This window comes from Thalassophryne amazonica, chromosome 13 (genome assembly GCF_902500255.1).
Source record: "Thalassophryne amazonica chromosome 13, fThaAma1.1, whole genome shotgun sequence".
NCBI classification, from domain to species: domain Eukaryota; kingdom Metazoa; phylum Chordata; class Actinopteri; order Batrachoidiformes; family Batrachoididae; genus Thalassophryne; species Thalassophryne amazonica.
In genome coordinates, this window is record NC_047115.1 from 89096287 (window position 1) to 89117491 (window position 21205).

The 21205-nt window shown below is 41.7% G+C and overlaps 1 protein-coding gene across 1 annotated transcript in view; it reads left to right on the forward strand.

Annotated features, from left to right (window-relative positions):
- The first annotated feature begins 1652 nt into the window (after nt 1-1652).
- The window catches only part of ablim1a (actin binding LIM protein 1a), a 270896-nt gene continuing 251343 nt past the window's right edge, over nt 1653-21205 (forward strand). The window contains exon 1 of the mRNA XM_034184185.1: nt 1653-1848. Coding sequence (XP_034040076.1) covers nt 1758-1848 — 91 coding nt within the window. The 5' untranslated portion in view covers nt 1653-1757. The remainder of the gene's footprint in view (nt 1849-21205) is intronic.

Below are 21205 nucleotides of genomic sequence, written 5' to 3' on the forward strand. Positions count from 1 at the left end.
GCCCCTTGGTCACCTCTCTAAGAAGGTCTTCCAGGCATGTCCAACCATGAAGATGCCCCAGGGAAGACCTAGGACACGCTGAAGAGATTATATTTCCCAGCTGGCTTGGGAAAATCTTGGGATCCCCCGGGAAGAGTTACAGGACTTGGCCAAGGATAGGGAAACATTGAGGAGCTGCTTGCTTTGCTGCCACCTTGACCCAGACCTGGATAAGTAGTCAAAAATGAATGAATGAAAGTCACCCATTATTAGGGATGGGTATTGATAAGATTTTATCGATATCGATGCCATTATCGATTCTGCTTATCGATCCGATTCCTTATCGATTCCCTTATCGATACCTCTTGTGAATTTTGTACTAAAAGTAGGCTTTATGGGTTTTCTATGTATTTCATTGAGTCTTAAAGTAAATAAATATGAAATTGGTCACTGTATCCTTGATCTCTGGACATAAATAAAAATAAGCAAAACGGTGTTTTGCTTTGAAGTTATTAATTCCGACTGGACTCTATCATTCTAACTTGACTCGGCAGAGAGCCGCGCAGCGTTTGGAGCTGTGTGAACAGAATGGAGGACGATTCTTGTTTCTTTCTCACAACAAGACAGGAGTCCCAGTTATACAGTCCCAGTATATACATTGATAAAACACCCGATCAAAGCTTCGCCTGTTAGCTTTAACTTGTCTTAGTAACTCTGAGATAGGGGTGTGTTTGGGTTTCCTTCATCCCACCAACGCCAGGCATGGACTTCCCCACATTCCACATTTTTACCCATTTGTATTTGGGTAGGAACTCAGAGTAAGCACTGTCATCATATCAACACCCAGAGCCTCACAATTTGAGCTTGAAATCCATTGCTCAAACATTCTGTGGGTGACGCCATGGAGGGTTTGTCCAGTATTTACTATAATGTGTTTGGAGATTCTACACAGGCATTTGCAGCTCTTTTAACAGTAAGATAAAAACTGATTTAAACTGGAAATGCTTGTGCTGTGCACTGTGCTCTGACGTGGACATGGACTGAGTGAGTTTTCCTTGTGGAATGTGTTTTTATGTCTAAGAACAGGGTGTTATGTATCTTAAGCAGTCGGCTCAAGACCAGATTCCCCACCCAGCTAGAATATCACAAAGGTCCTTTGGGCAAGGACCTTAATCCTTAAATTGCTCCCAGCGTGCATCCGTGTATGGCAGCGCAATAACAACGATGAATGTGAGGCACATTGCAAAAAGCTTTGGATAAAAGCAGTTTCTAAATGCAGAATTGTTATCTTAATGACGTATTATGAACCAGTGTAACAGTTTTATCTTTATTATTTTTAAGCCATTGGCTGTGGGTTTGTGGTTTCCTCTTGTGTTTCACAAACCCTAAACCTGCAGCCTGTTTTCATTTTCCTGGCATACAGACAGAGGAAGTCATTCCCTGCTCTGATTTGTTTTCTGCGGTGCCCTGCCCTTTGCTCGTGTGCGGTTGGCACACTGTGCATGCCGTACCTGTTACACTGCAGTGTGAGTTGGAGGTATGGCTTCATTCTGTAGTAACCCAATCTGATGCATCTTCCTGATCTGACCGCTGGAGAGGTCTGCTCATGCTCCAACAGCACAGCTCTCCTGCATCAGCACTCTTCTCTGTCTGTGTGTGTGCTGGCATATGAGTGTGTGCGCATGCATACGTCCTGCCATAAAGCCTGAATAATTGATGTGGAGGGGAAGGAGTGAAAGCAGTGTCTGACGGGACAGAGCGTGTGGGAGTGTGTCGAGATGGGGGAGAGGAACACGGTGAGGCAGCAGCCTGGCTATGATGGAATCTGCAACTACGCCCAAAAAATCACCTCCTGCTTTGGACTCGATGGTAAGACACGCGATGAACAGGGGGGGAGGTGCAGCCTACAGTGTCTGTGGTGTTGATTTTATTTTTTAATGTCCTGAGCCAGCTGTCCTTTTCTGGCTTTTTGTGCCTCTGTTGTTGTGTAAAAACGCCGTACGACAATAGAGCGGCGGAACAGCACATCCTCATGTTTACGCTCAGGACCATGTGTTTTCACGTGTGGGTGGGAGAGTACTATCTAGACCCAGTCTCACTGTCATTTCTCTTGGACTAAATCCCAGATTAATGAATCATGTGTTTGTGCAGAGTCCTAAAAGTTACTCGGATTAGTAAAAATCTGATATGAAAACTGTTTAAACTCAGTCAGCATCCTGTCTCTCTGCAAAGAGGAAGTCAGTGACCCCCTCCAAAGAAACCATGTTTGTCTGCACCTGTGTATGGTTTTATTAGCAGGATTGCTCAAAAACAGCTTTTCTCCGTTTTGGAAAAGTCTTGGCATGTACCCTGTAAAATGTAGTGAACGAGTTTGTCCTTACCAGATAATCAGGATAATTAAATATCAGTAAATGCTATCATCTTGTAACACGCCACATTAAAAGGACATATATTGCAGACTAACTCATTCAATTTTCGTGAGATTTGAAGCTCCAGATCTATTCAAAAAGCAGCTTTGATTGGTGTATGTAATATCCCTGAGACGTGTCTTCCACCTGCTGGATGGTGAGTGAATGCTCGTGTTGTCAGTGAGAGATACGGACAGAAGACTGACCTGTCACAGGTCACGTGCGTGCTGATGCACAGTGTCACTTTTTTGTTTGTGGTCTGTTTTGTTCTCCCTCTGTGTTATGTTGTCCCAAGCCATGAACTGGTTTCCCTGTTTCGTATTTGTGGCACTGGGTTCTTCTCAGGGTTTAGTGTTCTCTCATTCCTTCTGCATCCTCCCTTGCGTTATTGTATTTTCATCCATTTCTTCTATGTTCTATCTCTCTTGTCTTTCAACAGCATCTCTGGTTATGAAGTTTTCACTGGAACACCCAGAGCAATGTACGGGTGTCTCTTTATGTTACTTTCGGTTTGATGTGCTTGTTTTCTTCCGCGTGCCTGCTACGTTTTCCTCTGCACTTTTTTGTCCACCCCCCCCCATTTTCTCTTTGTGGTCATAGTTTAATATTTACTTTTTTCGTGTTTCTGGCTTTTGTTATTATTTATGGTTTCCTTGTGCCACTCTTTCTGTTTTTTGATTTATCAAGCTCCTGTGACTGCAGTCTTCCACCTTTAGATGAGCGTCTTTAGAATGCGTCTCTTTTCATGTCTCCTATGCAAGATCATTGTAGTTCCATCCTGCTTTTTTGCGTTCTCCTCACATTCACAGTGTTTCTAGTGGGTATTATTTTCAGTGTTACAAGTCAGTATCTGTAGCACTCCTTTGGTGATTCTTCAGTTTGACCTCTGCTGCATACCTCGACATCAGTTTAACATCTCAATGACACAGTTGCTATTTTTGGACTGCTGTTGTGATACTACCATTTTAACTGTATGTTAACAACACCTCATGCCGTGCCCTTGAAAGGTTTTCCTCTGATATCTTTTTCCTGAGTACTAAACTCATTGTTGGGTAACACTTTTGTGATCAGACATTCAGCCTTTTTTGTTGACTGCATTCCTGTGTTTTATACTTAAAGGGGAACAGAAACACTTTTTGAGAATTTGCTGTTCCTGTTATTCATACACTTGCAGAATGTTTGAGTGCAGTGTCGATAATATTACTTGAATCAAATTTGTCACTAAAATGACATGTAAATGTCCATTGGCTGACGTCAGTGGAGGACACTTCCGGTTGATGTCACTGGTTGGGGTCGTCCTCTGTTGGGGGCGAGTGCAGTTTACTGAGCTCGCTCACTGAAGTTCTGTTAGTCTCTTCAAGAAACAGGTGGAATATGCCGGAAAACTGCACATTTTGGCAAAGCCACAAATGGAGGAACAAGGGAGACAATATTTCCTTCCATAAGTAAGTGGTTTTGTTTATTCTTGTCACTTTGTCCCTGACATTTGGTTGATAAACAGGTGTATGTTTCCTGCCTGTGACGTCTGAGGACACGGACGACATTTACACACACCACTCACACACAGAGTTGTGCGCACACACCACTGACTTCATGGATGAAACTTGGTCAATAAAGGATATATATAATATTTTCCACAATTATCCTTTATTGACCAAGTTTCATCCATGAAGTCAGTGGTGTGTGCGCACAACTCTGTGTGTGAGTGGTGTGTGTAAATGTCGTCCGTGTCCTCAGACGTCACAGGCAGGAAACATACACCTGTTTATCAACCAAATGTCAGGGACAAAGTGACAAGAATATATATATATATATATATATATATATATATATATATATATATATATATATATATATATATATATATATATATATATATATATATATATATATATATATATATATATATATATATATATATATATATATATCAATGTTTGGTAATGGTTTTAGGAGCCGCGCTATGCTGAAAACAGCAGCAGCAGCAGCTCAGTTCAGCAGCGCAGCTTAACAGCGCAGATCCGTGTAACTTTCAGCACTAATATTTGGGAATGTGTAGGTGTCAGAGTAAGTTTAAAACTTTCCTGACACGAATTAATGTTAATTAATTTTACTGGCTCGATATCCAGGTCAGAATGACATTTTAACACGTATTTTGCGAGTGTTTTTCTGAGTGTGTTGTCACAAATCCGAATTGAAAATGCATTAACATCCGGGAACTTTGTCAATATTTTGCGCGGTTAGGAGGCGTCATGTCCATGAAGGGATGTTCACGTTTAGTGGGCAGCATTGGGAGTGCAGACTTTAATAGTCATATATAACCTCTTTGTTGGTGCCTCTGGCAGGGAATCTCAGAACGAGGCTCATCTTCCCCCCAACCAGTGACGTCACCCACCTGACCTGCATAAATGGCAGCAGCTGGTCGATGTCAAAGCCTCTCAGACCACGACTAAAACAAGATTCTCTGTAGATGTTTTATGGTCTTTAGTGTTTCTTGAACTATCAAAAGAATGCATTTTTTTGTGTTTATTCATGCTATAAATAATCAGTGGGTGTTTCTGTTCCCCTTTAAACCTCTTCTGGTCTTAAATAAATCTTGCTTGCTATCTCATTATTTACTATTTGTAATTTTCTAAAACTCAAACAACCTTATGCAGATTATACAAACCCCAATTCCAATGAAGTTGGGACGTTGTGTAAAATGTAAATAAAAACAGAAGACGATTTGCAAATCATCTTCACCCTGTATTCAATTCAATACACCACAAAGCTGGGACAGTTGTATGGTTACCACTGTGTTACATCACCTTTCCTTCTAACAACACTCAATAACTGTTTGGGAACTGAGGACACTAATTGTGAGTGTCGTGATTGGGGATAAAAGGAGCATCCCCAAAAAGCTCAACCATTCACAAGCAAAGATGGGGTGAGGATCACCACTTTGTGAATGACTGTGTGAAAAAATAGTCCAACAGTTTCAGAACAATGTTTCTCAATGTTCAATTGCAAGGAATTTAGGGATTCCTTTATCTACAGTCCATAATATAATCAGAAGATTCAGAGAATCTGGAGAACTTTCTACACGTAAGCGGCCAACATTGAATGCCCATGACCTTTGATCCCTCAGGTGGAACTGCATTAAAAACTGACATCATTGTGTAAAGGATCTTACCGCGTGGGCACAGTAACACAATGCAACACACAGTGCAAGTTAAAACTGTACCATGCAAAGCAAAAGCCATACATCAACAACATCCAGAAATGCCGTCGCCTTCTCTGGGCCCAAGCTCATTTGAAATGGACAGACGCAAAGCGGAAAACTGTGCTGTGGTCTGATGAGTCCACATTTCAAATTGTTTTAGGAAATCATGGACGTCGTGTCCTCTGGACAAAAGAAGAAAAAGACCATCCAGATTGTTAACAGTGCAAACACACCCCCATACCATCACCGATGGTATGGGGGTGTGTTAGTGCCCACGGCATGGGCAACTTACACATCTGTGATGGCACCAACAATTCTGAAAAGTATATCCAGGTTTTGGAGTAACTCACGCTGCCATTCAAGCAACGTCTTTTCCAGGGACGTCCCTGCTTATTTCAGCAAGACAATGCCAAGCCACATTCTGCACGTGTTACAACAGCGTGGCTTCATAGTAAAAGAGTGCAGGTACTAGACTGGCCTGCCTGCAGTCCAGACCTGTCATCCATTGAAAATGTGTGGCGCATTATGAAGCGCAAAATACGACAACGGAGACCCCGGACTGTTGAAGAACTGAAGTCATACATCAAGCAAGAATGGGAAAGAATTCCACCTACAAAGCTTCAACAGTTTGTGACCTCAGTTCCCAAACACTTATTGAGTGTTGTTAGAAGGAAAGGTGATGTAACACAGTGGTAAACATACTACTGTCTCAGCTTTTTTGAAACGTGTTGCAGGCATCCATTTTAAAATGAGCAAATATTTGCACAAAAACAATAAATTTTATCAGTTTGAACATTAAATATCTTGTCCTTTGTGGTTTATTCAATCAATGTAAGTTGAATAGGATTTGCAAATCATTTTTATTTACATTTTACACAATGTCCCAACTTCATTGGAATTGGGGTTGTATGATACAAAAATAAATGCCTTATTGTCACGCATTTCCCATCTGAGGCACATGCTGAAAACACTTAACATTTTCCCACAGAAATTGTAGTTTACAGCTTGTTTTCATGACAGTTTAATTAATCGTGCCGAATGCCAGATGTCATGGGAGTTTTTATGACTTCTGATTTCTGTGTGTACAGACAGCGTTATCTTCATGCTTTCACAAAGATGGAGTGGTTTTTTTTTGTTGTTCTGTATCAGAGTTAAGCTGTTTTTTTTTTAGTTCCTTGGATTCCCTCTTTGCTCCAGGAACCATTTCACCTCCCATCACCAACATGTTAATGACTCAGTTTTCCAAAACTGAAATCATATTTCCAAAGAGTATAAAGACTCATAACACTCTTGTTAACTTGGGTTTAGGTTTCATTAAATCCGTTTGGAATCTTTGCAGAATCAAAGTTTAGGGTCCTGGTGGGTCCCGTCTTAGTTTGTGCTTGTGAATCTTGAACTCAGTGACCTCCAGTGAAGACTGGATGTCTGTGGTCTCTTCAGAGGATCTTTGGGTGCTGCTGTATTGACTTTGTGTAAAATGAGTGGTTACTTAGGGAGAGTTCAGATGATGTGCACTACTTGCATTGTGAGGGAAGTCAGTGTAGCATTTTATTTATATCTTTATAGATATTCAGGCCTCGCAACGGGGAACCAATATATGTAATGTTTTTGTTTAAATCTTTATACCTCCACACGGGAGCATCACCAACCAAGCAGTGTCAGCGAGTGATCCCAAGACTTGTGTCAGCTGGCTTTACCGACAGGTTAGCTGCTGGTTTGAAATCAGCTCCGTTGTCAGCTTGCAGGAACCCAGAGGTAGAAGGTGTTTGTTGAAAATGGTGTCTGGTAGCTTAAAAAATTTGTTGGAGCCAAATTAAAAGTCTTTGTGAATTTAGAAAAAAGTAAAACTTTAAGAGCTTTGAAAAATGATAATGAAAAGGAAAAGTCACTTTTCTGTAAATTTGCTCTTAATTTGAAAAACTCAGCTCGGAAGTTCTCTTAAAAATTCAGAAGACTTGACGCACCTTAAAGCATCAGGTTAAAAGTTTAAGTTTGTCAAAAGTAAAGAACGAATGAATGAATGCCACGTGGTAGCTTATCTTAGCTTAGCTTAGCAATGGGCCTTGGCCCAAAAATAACAATTAAGCGTTTACAAAGAAGAAAGCAAAGAAAGAGAAGGAGCATTGCCGGCGGAAAAGAGAAGAAGATGAGCTGAGCGAGGCTCTGTCCTAACTTAAAGGGGGACTTACGTCACCAAACTCCGCCCATTTAGGGTGTGTAATCTCACAGAAAACTTCATGTCCTCAGAGGGCAGACACATATGATTCAATATTTAAGACATTAATTAATTTGAAATACTATTTGTTCTCAGACACTCAAATGGATGCACATTATTCATCGTCACTTAAACACATTCTCTGGGTTAAAACAGAATACTTCAATATTCAGTATCATTTTAGATAATGCAGAAAGGTCACACTACACACATATCAGTGGCAAGAACACATATCAATAAACTGGAATATGCAAAACATTTTGTTTGAATAATCACTACAAACAGACATTATAATGAAAGAAATCCTGATCTAATTTTTATTTCAAACCAAAGGTCTTTTCCTTTGCTTTAAACTAAATATAAGAGCTGCTTGTCAAGACAAAGTTTGTGACCACATGTTGTCATGGGGTAAGGCCCCCCCCCCCGGATGAGGAGAGGTTCTGTCTTCGTGTGGGATCATAAAATTTGGGTTCTCCTGGCCTGGAGAAGCTCAGATTCTGACGTGAAGACATTATAATGTCATGTAATTCATAATGACCGGAGTTTAACTGATAAAAGGCAAGGGCTCCCCTTTGAAGAACTTTGAATTACAGTTTTGTTTTTCCTCTCTGAAGCAGTGTTGGACCATCGGGGATGTATCCAAACTTATCTGAAGATCTCCAGATGACTTAGGAATTTCTCAACTGGGGGTGGAAACACAGTCTCTGTCTCCAGTTGAAAACTCAGGTTTTTTTGTTGAGACAGCATTAATGTATTTTATTTAATTAGGGCGAATCGAGGTCATGGCGCTACATCAGCTACGACATTGTGGTGGTTTCTTTGTGCATCATCCAGCACGCAGGTGCCTCGGATTTTGAGGATAACAGCAACTGAAAAACATGAACATTGTTCTCAAGAATCTGCTGATATTGACTGGAATCCATGTGACCCTCAACTTTAGCAAGATTCCCAGGACCTGCACTGGCCACACAGCCCCACAGCATGATGGAACCACCTCCAAATTTTACTGTAGGTAGCAAGTGTTTTTCTTTCTTGGAATGCTGTGTTCTTTTTCAGCCATGCATACCGCCCCTTGTTATGTCCAAATAACTCAATTTTAGTTTAATCAGTCCACAGCACCTTATTCCAAAATGAAGCTGGCTTGTCCAAATGTGCTTTGGCATACTTCTAGCAACTATTTGTGGCATGTATGCAGAAAAGGCTTCCTCTGCATGACAGCATCATACATCCCTTCGTACATCTCTTTGTGCAAAGTGTGCTGTATAGTTGAACGATGCACAGAGTCACTATCTTCGGCAAGATCATGTTGTAGGTCTTTGGAGCAGGTCTGTGGGTTGACTGTGACTGTTCTCACCATCCTTCTCTTCAGCATCCTTCTCTTCAGCTTTTCTGAGATTTTTCTTGGCTTGCCACTTCGGGCCTAAACTAGGACTGTGCCTGAGGTCTTCCATTTCCTCACTATGTTCCTCACAATGGAAACTGACAGCTGAAATCTCTGAGATAGCTTTTTTTATCCTTCCCCCAAATAAAGATTGTTCAACATCATGGTTTACATGATGTTGAGCAGTCTTTGTTTCAGGTAATTTGAGAGTTCTTAGAGGCTCCCATATGCCACTCATTAGAAGAGATGCAAAGAGGAGAAACATTTGCAAATGGCAACCTTAAATACCCTTTCTCGCTACTAGCCCTAAGCTTCACTAAAGACCCAGAATTTACGTAAAGTTGAGGTCGTGGCATGCTCTGTTTACTAATAAAATAATTAAAAGAGTAAAAAGCATAAAACAAAACTATACCAGTATGCTAGCCATATGAAAGGGAAAATAAGTGCATCTCAAGTCTGGACTTGAAAGTCTCCCAACAGAATCTGACTGTTTTATTGATGCAGGGAGATTCATTCCACAGAACAGGGGCACGATAATAGAAAGCTCTATGACCTGCAGACTTCTTATTCACCTTAGGGACACAAAGTAGTCCTTCACCCTGAGAACGCAAAGCCCGGGCCCGTCCGTAAGGTTTAATTAGGTCAGCTAGGTAGGGAGGTGCCAGTCCATGAATAATTTTATAGGTTAGTAGCAGAACCTTAAAATCTAATCTCACTGGGATAGGAAGCCAGTGAAGAGACGCCAAAATGGGTGTAATGTGGTTGAACTTTCTGCTTCGCGTCAAAACTCTGGTTGCAGCATTTTGAACCAATTGGAGAGCCCTAATGCTAGACTGCGGTGAACCAGAAAATAGAACATTGCAGTAGTCCAATGTAGAAGACGTAAATGCATGGATCAGGGTCTCAGCATCAGCCATAGACAGGATGGGACGAATCTTCGCTATATTTCGCAGGTGAAAGAAAGCAGTCCTCATAATATTTCTAATGTGGAGGTCAAAGGACAATGTAGGATCCAAAATTACCCCAAGGTTCCTCACTTTGTCAGTGTGATGTATGACACACGAGCCTTGGCTGAGCGTTAACTGGTCAAATTGATGCCAATGTCTCACTGGACCAAGAATCATCATTTCAGTCTTATCAAAGTTTAAGAGTAGGACATTTCTAGACATCCAACTTCTCACTGATGCAAGGCAATCTTCTAAGGATTTTATGTGGTATTCTGGTGTTGAAAGATGGCGCCGGCATGCTTGGCACGCCGTCTTGTACTGGCGATAGTTGTATGTTTTTTAATCATACTGTGTTTGATGACAAGGTCCATATGCTGAGCTATAACCGCTATGAGCTTTTGAAAATAAAATCTGCGGTGGATTCGGTGGAGGCATATCGTAATAGTGGAACTTATTTTTCCCCTATGCTGGCTAATGTTCCTGTGTACCTGTCGCGCACCGGCATCTTACCTGTCAAACAAAAGAAGAGACGTCGAGGGAAGCGTGGGGGTACTCTTGTCAAGCTGAAGCTTTGGCTGACACATTCTGCAGATTTGTACAATATCCCCATTGAATATATGGACTGGTTTCGTCGTTTCACGTCGCGCCGCACCTTGAACTTTTCTGGCGCCTGGCTGGTTCCTGTGGTTCCTCCGCTTGATGTGGAGCCCTGGACGCTACGTACCACCAAGCCACGTCGAGCTGAAGTCTCTCCAGGCATAAACCACGCCAACCTCCAAGGCCTTAGCCAGGTAGCTTCGGAGGCTAATACACAGATTATCAACTGTGCGTTAGTTCCGTGATGAACAAGACTTTCATTTTGCAGGATTTCTTCTCCACACACTTTTTGGATGTATTGTTTGTGACTGAGACTTGGATCTCTGCGGGTGAGTCCTCAGCTTTTGTTGACCTGGTTCCTTCGAACTGCTCATTCATTAATGTTCCAAGAAGCAGTGGTCGGGGTGGTGGCATTGCTGCTATTTTCAGACAGTTTGGCATATAAAAGTATTGTGCCTGGATGTTTTTCATCATTTGAATTATGCTGCTTTGAACTGGGACACCGCAATCCTGTGTTGTGCGCACTTATCTATCGCCCACCCAAGCACAACAAAGATTTTTTTAAAGGATTTCTCTGACTTGCTTGCAGCTGTTATTCCACAGTATGATCGAATCTTACTTCTGGGTGATTTTAATGTTCATGTTTGCTGTCCGTCCAAGCCTTTGGCTACTGAGTTTTTAGAATTGATTGATACCTTTAATTTTATGCAACATGTTACTGAAGCAACGCACATATTTGGTCATAGGTTGGACTTGCTTTTAACTAATGGTTTTGATGTCAGTAATGTTCAGCTTTTGGATGCAGTGTTCTCTGATCACCGTCCGGTGTTATTTAATTTAATTTTGGACAGCAGTAATAAACCCAGTGTTTCTGCATGCTATCGGCGGCAGCTGAGGCCAGGAGCGGGAGATCATTTCTCCTCCCTTTTTGTGGCCTCAAAAAACAATGTAGCTGTCACATGCCAAGACACAGAACAAATTGCATCTACTTTTCTTTTGGCATGCAATACCATTATGAACACTACTGCTCCACTCAAAGCTATGCGCCCTAAACCCAGGCAGGAGCCCTGGTTGAATGAAACTGTGCGACAGGCCAGACGTGAGTGTAGGAGGGCCGAGCGCAAATGGAAGAAAGATGGACTGACCGTCTCCTATCACATTCTTAAAAAAAGTTGGAGAAAATTCCAAAATATGGTCAGGTCTGAAAAGGCAAAATACTTTTCCAATCTAATTTCTGATAACTGGGACAAACCTCGTGTGCTTTTTAAAACTATTGGATCTTTGTTAAACCCTGGCCAATCCACCACTTTGGAAGCAACTCAAGTTGTTTGTAATCGCTTTTTAAATTTCTTTTGTGATAAGGTCACCAGTATTAGGGCTGGGATGACTGTCACTTCGGCCAGTTCAATCATGGCTCACAGCTGTTCTGCTGTGTTAGACCGGTTTGAACCTGTGTTATTTTCAGATTTATCAAATATTGTTAAAAATCTCAAACCTTCATTTTGTCCCTCAGACTGTATCCCCCCACGACTCTTTAAAGAGGTCTGGGGAACTATCGGCCCTGATGTTGTTGTTTTGGTCAACAGCTTATGTCAGGAAAAGTTCCTGCATTTTGTAAGCAGGCTGTAGTTGAGCCTGTTTTAAAGAAAGCGAGTCTTGATAACTCTGTTATCTCTAGTTATAGGCCCATATCTAAGCTTCCTTTTATTTCAAAGATTTTGGAAAAAGCTGTTCTTGTACAACTACAAGAGTTTTTAGAAACGAACAACATTTTAGACAGTTTTCAGTCAGGTTATAAATTATTTCACGGCACGGAGTCTGCACTTTTAAAGGTTTTTAATGACCTGTTTTTAATCACTGATTCTGGTGATTCCGCCATTCTGGTGCTTTTAGACTTGACTGCTGCCTTCGACACAGTTGACCATGCAACTCTTTTATCTCTTCTTGAGAACTGTGTGGGTGTCAGGGGGACAGCCTTGGACTGGTTCCATTCTTACCTTACAGGCCGTTCATTTACTGTCAGGCTGGGGGAGTCCACCTTGTCTTCTGTTCCTTTGAACTGTGGAGTACCCCAGGGTTCTATTCTTGGGCCTATTCTCTTCACCCTACACCTTCTCCCGTTAGGTCAGGTGTTTAGAAAACATGGCATATCTTATCATCTTTATGCAGATGATACTCAAATTTATTTGCCTATTAAGAAGAACTCTAGCAGCCCCCTGACACCCTTGCTTGTGTGCCTGGAAGACGTCAAGGCTTGGTTGGCTCAAAATTTTCTTAGCTTAAATGAGAACAAAACCGAGGTGATGGTGTTTGGGCCCAGCGTTGGTTCCACAGTTCGATTAGACCTGGGCCCTCTCAGTCAACACATGAAGCCCACAGCCACCAACCTTGGCGTCATTATGGACTCTGATCTTAAACTGGACAGGCAGGTCAAGGCGGTTGTTTAACCCAGCTTTTATCAGCTTCGTCTTTTAACCAAAATTAAATCAATTTTATCCTTTTCTGACTTGGAGCGCGTCATGCATGCTTTTATTTCTTCACGCCTGGACTACTGCAATTCACGTTTTTATGGAATTAATCAAAATACACTTCACAGATTGCAGTTAGTCCAGAACGCTGCTGCACGCCTCTTAACTGGGACTAAAAAACATGAACATATTACACCCATTCTTGCTTCTTTGCACTGGCTCCCTGTTAATTTTAGAATTGATTTTAAAATTTTATTATTTGTTTTTAAAGCTTTAAATGGACTGGCCCCACAATATATTGTAGATCTCCTCCAAATTTACTCCCCAGCATGTGCTCTGAGGTCTGAGGGCCAGCTCCAGCTTGTGGTGCCTAGGACGAGACTTAAGACCAGGGGGGACAGGGCCTTCTCTGTGGCTGGGCCCAGACTCTGGAACGCTCTGCCTCTCCACGTTCGAACAGCCCCCACAATGGAGTGTTTTAAGTCTCGTCTGAAGACCCACTTTTATTCTCTGGCTTTTAGCTCTGCATGAGTTGTATGGTCCTCTGTTGTTTTTGGCCTAGTGTTTTATTTATTTATTGTTTTATTGTTTTTATGTTTATTTATTTATTAGTATCTGAGTGGGTTTATTGTTTTGTATAGTTGTATAATCATTTTTATGTGCAGCACTTTGGAAACTGTTCTGTTGTTTAAATGTGCTATATAAATAAAGTGGATTGGATTGGATTGGATGTGAATAAGATTACCAGCAGTTATTGCCATGTATAACTGAGTATCTTCTGCATAGCAGTGAAAGGTCCCAAAACGCCGCAACATGTGCCCAAGGTGTGCTATATAAAGGGAGAACAGCAGGGGGCCTAAGACAGACCCCTGTGGAACCCCGGATTTCATGTCACTAAGGTTAGAGGTAGTGTTACTGTACAAAACACTGTGAGAATGACTGGTCAAGTATGACGTCAGCCATGCAAGGGCACTCCCAGTAATCCCAAAATGATTTTCCAGCCTATCAAGTAGAATATTATGATCCATGGTATCAAATGCGGCACTGAGATCTAACAGCACCAGAACATTAGTGGTGTCCAAATCCATTGTGAGCAGAAGATCATTCACCACTTTATTGAGAGTCGTCTCTGTGGAATGATATCTTCTAAAAGCAGACTGCAGTGGCTCAAGGAGATGAATGTATTCAAATCAATAAAATGACAAGGGTGCCCATATTTATGCACCTGCCTAAATTTGTTTAAATAATTATTGCACACTTTCTATAAATACTAGAAACTACATTTCACTTCTCAAATATCAGTGTGTTCATCTGCTGTATGATATAGTTAACTGAAATTTCTGATCCAGACAACCATTGATTTATAAAGGAAAATCATGAAAATTATAAGGTGTGCCCAAACTTTTGCATACAACTGTATATGGATGGATATAAAAGCACGCGCAAAGTCAATCAATCAATTTCAATCAATTTTTTTTATATAGCGCCAAATCACAACAAACAGTTGCCCCAAGGCACTTTATATTGTAAGGCAAGGCCATACAATAATTATGTAAAACCCCAACGGTCAAAACGACCCCCTGTGAGCAAGCACTTGGCTACAGTGGGAAGGAAAAACTCCCTTTTAACAGGAAGAAACCTCCAGCAGAACCAGGCTCAGGGAGGGGCAGTCTTCTGCTGGGACTGGTTGGGGCTGAGGGAGAGAACCAGGAAAAAGACATGCTGTGGAGGGGAGCAGAGATCGATCACTAATGATTAAATGCAGAGTGGTGCATACAGAGCAAAAAGAGAAAGAAACAGTGCATCATGGGAACCCCCCAGCAGTCTACGTCTATAGCAGCATAACTAAGGGATGGTTCAGGGTCACCTGATCCAGCCCTAACTATAAGCTTTAGCAAAAAGGAAAGTTTTAAGCCTAATCTTAAAAGTAGAGAGGGTGTCTGTCTCCCTGATCTGAATTGGGAGCTGGTTCCACAGGAGAGGAGCCTGAAAGCTGAAGGCTCTGCCTCCCATTCTACTCTTACAAACCCTAGGAACTACAAGTAAGCCTGCAGTCTGAGAGCGAAGCGCTCTATTAGGGTGATATGGTACTACGAGGTCCCTAAGATAAGATGGGACCTGATTATTCAAAACCTTATAAGTAAGAAGAAGAATTTTAAATTCTATTCTAGAATTAACAGGAAGCCAATGAAGAGAGGCCAATATGGATGAGATATGCTCTCTCCTTCTAGTCCCTGTCAGTACTCTAGCTGCAGCATTTGAATTAACTGAAGGCTTTTTAGGGAACTTTTAGGACAACCTGATAATAATGAATTACAATAGTCCAGCCTAGAGGAAATAAATGCATGAATTAGTTTTTCAGCATCACTCTGAGACAAGACCTTTCTGATTTTAGAGATATTGCGTAAATGCAAAAAAGCAGTCCTACATATTTGTTTAATATGCGCTTTGAATGACATATCCTGATCAAAAATGACTCCAAGATTTCTCACAGTATTACTAGAGGTCAGGGTAATGCCATCCAGAGTAAGGATCTGGTTAGACACCATGTTTCTAAGATTTGTGGGGCCAAGTACAATAACTTCAGTTTTACCTGAGTTTAAAAGCAGGAAATTAGAGGTCATCCATGTCTTTATGTCTGTAAGACAATCCTGCAGTTTAGCTAATTGGTGTGTGTCCTCTGGCTTCATGGATAGATAAAGCTGGGTATCATCTGCGTAACAATGAAAATTTAAGCAATACCGTCTAATAATACTACCTAAGGGAAGCATGTATAAAGTGAATAAAATTGGTCCTAGCACAGAACCTTGTGGAACTCCATAATTAACTTTAGTCTGTGAAGAAGATTCCCCATTTACATGAACAAATTGTAATCTATTAGACAAATATGATTCAAACCACCGCAGCGCAGTGCCTTTAATACCTATGGCATGCTCTAATCTCTGTAATAAAATTTTATGGTCAACAGTATCAAAAGCAGCACTGAGGTCTAACAGAACAAGCACAGAGATGAGTCCACTGTCCGAGGCCATAAGAAGATCATTTGTAACCTTCACTAATGCTGTTTCTGTACTATGATGAATTCTAAAACCTGACTGAAACTCTTCAAATAGACCATTCCTCTGCAGATGATCAGTTAGCTGTTTTACAACTACCCTTTCAAGAATTTTTGAGAGAAAAGGAAGGTTGGAGATTGGCCTATAATTAGCTAAGATAGCTGGGTCAAGTGATGGCTTTTTAAGTAATGGTTTAATTACTGCCACCTTTAAAGCCTGTGGTACATAGCCAACTAACAAAGATAGATTGATCATATTTAAGATCGAAGCATTAAATAATGGTAGGGCTTCCTTGAGCAGCCTGGTAGGAATGGGGTCTAATAAACATGTTGATGGTTTGGATGAAGTAACTAATGAAAATAACTCAGACAGAACAATCAGAGAGAAAGAGTCTAACCAAATACCGGCATCACTGAAAGCAGCCAAAGATAACGATACGTCTTTGGGATGGTTATGAGTAATTTTTTCTCTAATAGTTAAAATTTTGTTAGCAAAGAAAGTCATGAAGTCATTACTAGTTAAAGTTAATGGAATACTCAGCTCAATAGAGCTCTTACTCTTTGTCAGCCTGGCTACAGTGCTGAAAAGAAACCTGGGGTTGTTCTTATTTTCTTCAATTAGTGATGAGTAGAAAGATGTCCTAGCTTTACGGAGGGCTTTTTTTATAGAGCAACAGACTCTTTTTCCAGGCTAAGTGAAGATCTTCTAAATTAGTGAGACGCCATTTCCTCCCCAATTTACGGGTTATCTGCTTTAAGCTACGAGTTTGTGAGTTATACCACGGAGTCAGGCACTTCTGATTTAAAGCTCTCTTTTTCAGAGGAGCTACAGCATCCAAAGTTGTCTTCAATGAGGATGTAAAACTATTGACGAGATACTCTATCTCACTTACAGAGTTTAGGTAGCTACTCTGCACTGTGTTGGTATATGGCATTAGAGAACATAAAGAAGGAATCATATCCTTAAACCTAGTTACAGCGTTTTCTGAAAGACTTCTAGTGTAATGAAACTTATTCCCCACTGCTGGGTAGTCCATCAGAGTAAATGTAAATGTTATTAAGAAATGATCAGACAGAAGGGAGTTTTCAGGGAATACTGTTAAGTCTTCTATTTCCATACCATAAGTCAGAACAAGATCTAAGATATGATTAAAGTGGTGGATGGACTCATTTACTTTTTGAGCAAAGCCAATAGAGTCTAATAATAGATTAAATGCAGTGCTGAGGCTGTCATTCTCAGCATCTGTGTGGATGTTAAAATCGCCCACTATAATTATCTTATCTGAGCTAAGCACTAAGTCAGACAAAAGGTCTGAAAATTCACAGAGAAACTCACAGTAACGACCAGGTGGACGATAGATAATAACAAATAAAACTGGTTTTTGGGACTTCCAATTTGGATGGACAAGACTAAGAGTCAAGCTTTCAAATGAATTAAAGCTCTGTCTGGGTTTTTGATTAATTAATAAGCTGGAATGGAAGATTGCTGCTAATCCTCCGCCCCGGCCCGTGCTACGAGCATTCTGACAGTTAGTGTGACTCAGAGGTGTTGACTCATTTAAACTAACATATTCATCCTGCTGTAACCAGGTTTCTGTAAGGCAGAATAAATCAATATGTTGATCAATTATTATATCATTTACCAACAGGGACTTAGAAGAGAGAGACCTAATGTTTAATAGACCACATTTAACTGTTTTAGTCTGTGGTGGAGTTGAAGGTGCTATATTATTTTTTCTTTTTGAATTTTTATGCTTAAATAGATTTTTGCTGGTTATTGGTGGTCTGGGAGCAGACACCGTCTCTACGGGGATGGGGTAATGAGGGGATGGCAGGGGGAGAGAAGCTGCAGAGAGGTGTGTAAGACTACAACTCTGCTTCCTGGTCCCAACCCTGGATAGTCACGGTTTGGAGGATTTAACAAAATTGGCCAGATTTCTAGAAATGAGAGCTGCTCCATCCAAAGTGGGATGGATGCCGTCTCTCCTAACAAGACCAGGTTTTCCCCAGAAGCTTTGCCAATTATCTATGAATTATCTATTTTTGGACACCACTCAGACAGCCAGCAATTCAAGGAGAACATGTGGCTAAACATGTCACTCCCGGTCCGATTGGGGAGGGGCCCAGAGAAAACTACAGAGTCCAACATTGTTTTTGCAAAGTTACACACCGATTTAATGTTAATTTTAGTGACCTCCGATTGGCGTAACCGGGTGTCATTACTGCCGACGTGAATTACAATCTTACCAAATTTACTCTTAGCCTTAGCCAGCAGTTTCAAATTTCCTTCAATGTCGCCTGCTCTGGTCCCCGGAAGACAATTGACTATGGTTGCTGGTGTCGCTAACTTCACATTTCTCAAAACAGAGTCGCCAATAACCAGAGTTTGATCCTCGGCGGGAGTGTCGTCGAGTGGGGAAAAACGGTTAGAAATGTGAACGGGTTGGCGGTGTACACGGGGCTTCTGTTTAGGACTACGCTTCCTCCTCACAGTCACCCAGTCGGCCTGCTTTCCCGGCTGCTCGGGATCTGCCAGGGGGTAACTAACGGCGGCTAAGCTACCTTGGTCCGCACCGACTACAGGGGCCTGGCTAGCTGTAGAATTTTCCACGGTGCGGAGCCGAGTCTCCAATTCGCCCAGCCTGGCCTCCAAAGCTATGAATAAGCTACACTTATTACAAGTACCGTTACTGCTAAAGGAGTCCGAGGAATAACTGAACATTTCACACCCAGAGCAGAAAAGTGCGGGAGAGACAGGAGAAGCCGCCATGCTAAATCGGCTAAGAGCTAGTAGCTACGCTAAGCTAGCGGATTTCTAAAAACACACAAAGTGAATAATGTGTAAATAATTTAGAGGTGATTCAACAGAAGGAGTGCTTTAGTTAAGGCACATAAAGATTACACTGGGAAACAAATTGTAATCTAGATAACTAGATCAGTCTAACTGCGCAGATTAAACAGCTAACAGATACAGAAAAACACCGCTGTGCTCCGGAACAGGAAGTGATACAATACCGCAGTGAGAGCCAACCACCAGTAGAGGCCATATGACAATACGATCATATGGTTATTATGTAGTGAGTGCATAAAATGTGATGCATAAAATGTCATTAACAATGGCTGCATTAGTGTTGTTAGAGGACCTTGCAAATGGTGCAATCCGACATGCGCGTGTATTCAGGGAACACAAGCATTTACTTGCAAATGACAATAAGTTGGTCATAAGCAGATTTTGATTACCAAGGCCACTGCTACTGGAGTTGTGCACAGAATTGCAGCTGGCCCACAGTGCAATACAGCGAGGAGCCAGGCAGTTGTTTGTGCCCACACAGGTGCTGACCACGCTGGGCTTCCTGGCATCAGGGTCATTCCAGCGGGGATTGGTGTGTGGAACACAGTCATCCATATGTCAACAGGTCCATTACATTCCAACATTAAAGGACATGTCGCACCAAAATCCCAACAATTTAGATTTATGACGCATTCACACCGCACGTCACGCGATGCCACAAATTCGTATCCCTCGCCTGGCGATGGATGCGCCACCATCACCTGGTGTGTCACTCTGCTTGAGCCGCGTTCACACCGGACACCACGCAATGCCACAAATTCATCATTTGCTGCAGGAGCTGCGTCTGGATGACGGCCGCTTTCAGCGGTACTTCCACCTCTCAAGGACCCAGTTTGAGGACCTCCTGTCCCAGTGCTGCTGCTCGCTTTCCCCTCCAACTCTGTCATAATTGTGTTATAAACCAGTCACCATTTGTTTTTTTATACATCTGTTTAGTTAATAAATAAAATAATATTCACGGATGATTTGTTCTACGCGTGCACGTGAAAAAAAAAAACTGGCCGCTGCTGCGGTGCTGCTGCTCTCTCTCACCTCAACCTCTGTCATAATTGTGTTACAAACCAGTCCCCATTTGTTTTATTATACATCTGTGTAGTTAATAAATAAAATAATCTTCATGGACGATTCAAGGACAAAAGGTACATAAGTCCTGCTCACAGGCTGGCTGCCAGAGACAGAACACGTCCACATCAAATATAAACTCCAGACATCTCCACGTCACTACATATCCAGTCCCTGATTGGTCATTGTGACGCAACAAGACGAAACAGTTCAGATTTTTCATCTTGGGGAAGAAGGCGACGCGACATCGCGCCACAAATGCGGCAATTGCTCAAAATCACTTCATTCGCGTCCATCGTGTCGCATTGCCTGGCTTGAACTTTTGTGGCGCCACAACGCGTCCTTACCTAGGGATTACATGACAAGCTGTCGCTCACGTGTCGTCCGGTGTGAACGCGGCATTAGACTGTTAGTGGCCATCCGATGATGGTCCTGGGTTACCTTGTGCACTTCCATGACCGGTTTCAAATTATACGGCATTCACAGCAAACAGCTACAGAGACGTCCGAAGACAAAGTACTCGTGAGTACTCGGGTGTTTCCGACAAGTGACTTAGCTACGAGAAGCATCCCAGCATGTGCTTCAATGGAATGTAGCTGATAACGCTAAGAACTGAGGTGCAGATTAATTACAAAGTTAACATAAGTGTGATGTCATGTTATGATGACTTGTTTTTAAGTGAAATCTGTTCATTTTGATGCAGTCACAGTAAAAGCTGCAGCTCTGAGAAGGTTTCTGTGCACCTGCCACCATGAGTCATAAACGCAGCCTGTCAATGACAATATCTGCTCCAGGATCAGCTTTGTGCATGATTAATTATGAGTGCTGTTATCATTAAAATCTAAAAAAAAAATAAAATCATATGCTGCCGGGAGTTCCTTTATGCATCAAGCTGAGAGGATTAACGAGCAGCAGTACACACACACACACACACACACACACACACACACACACACACACACACACACACACACACACACACACACACACACACACACACACACAAAATCCACTCAAAGCAAAAATAAATAAATAAATAA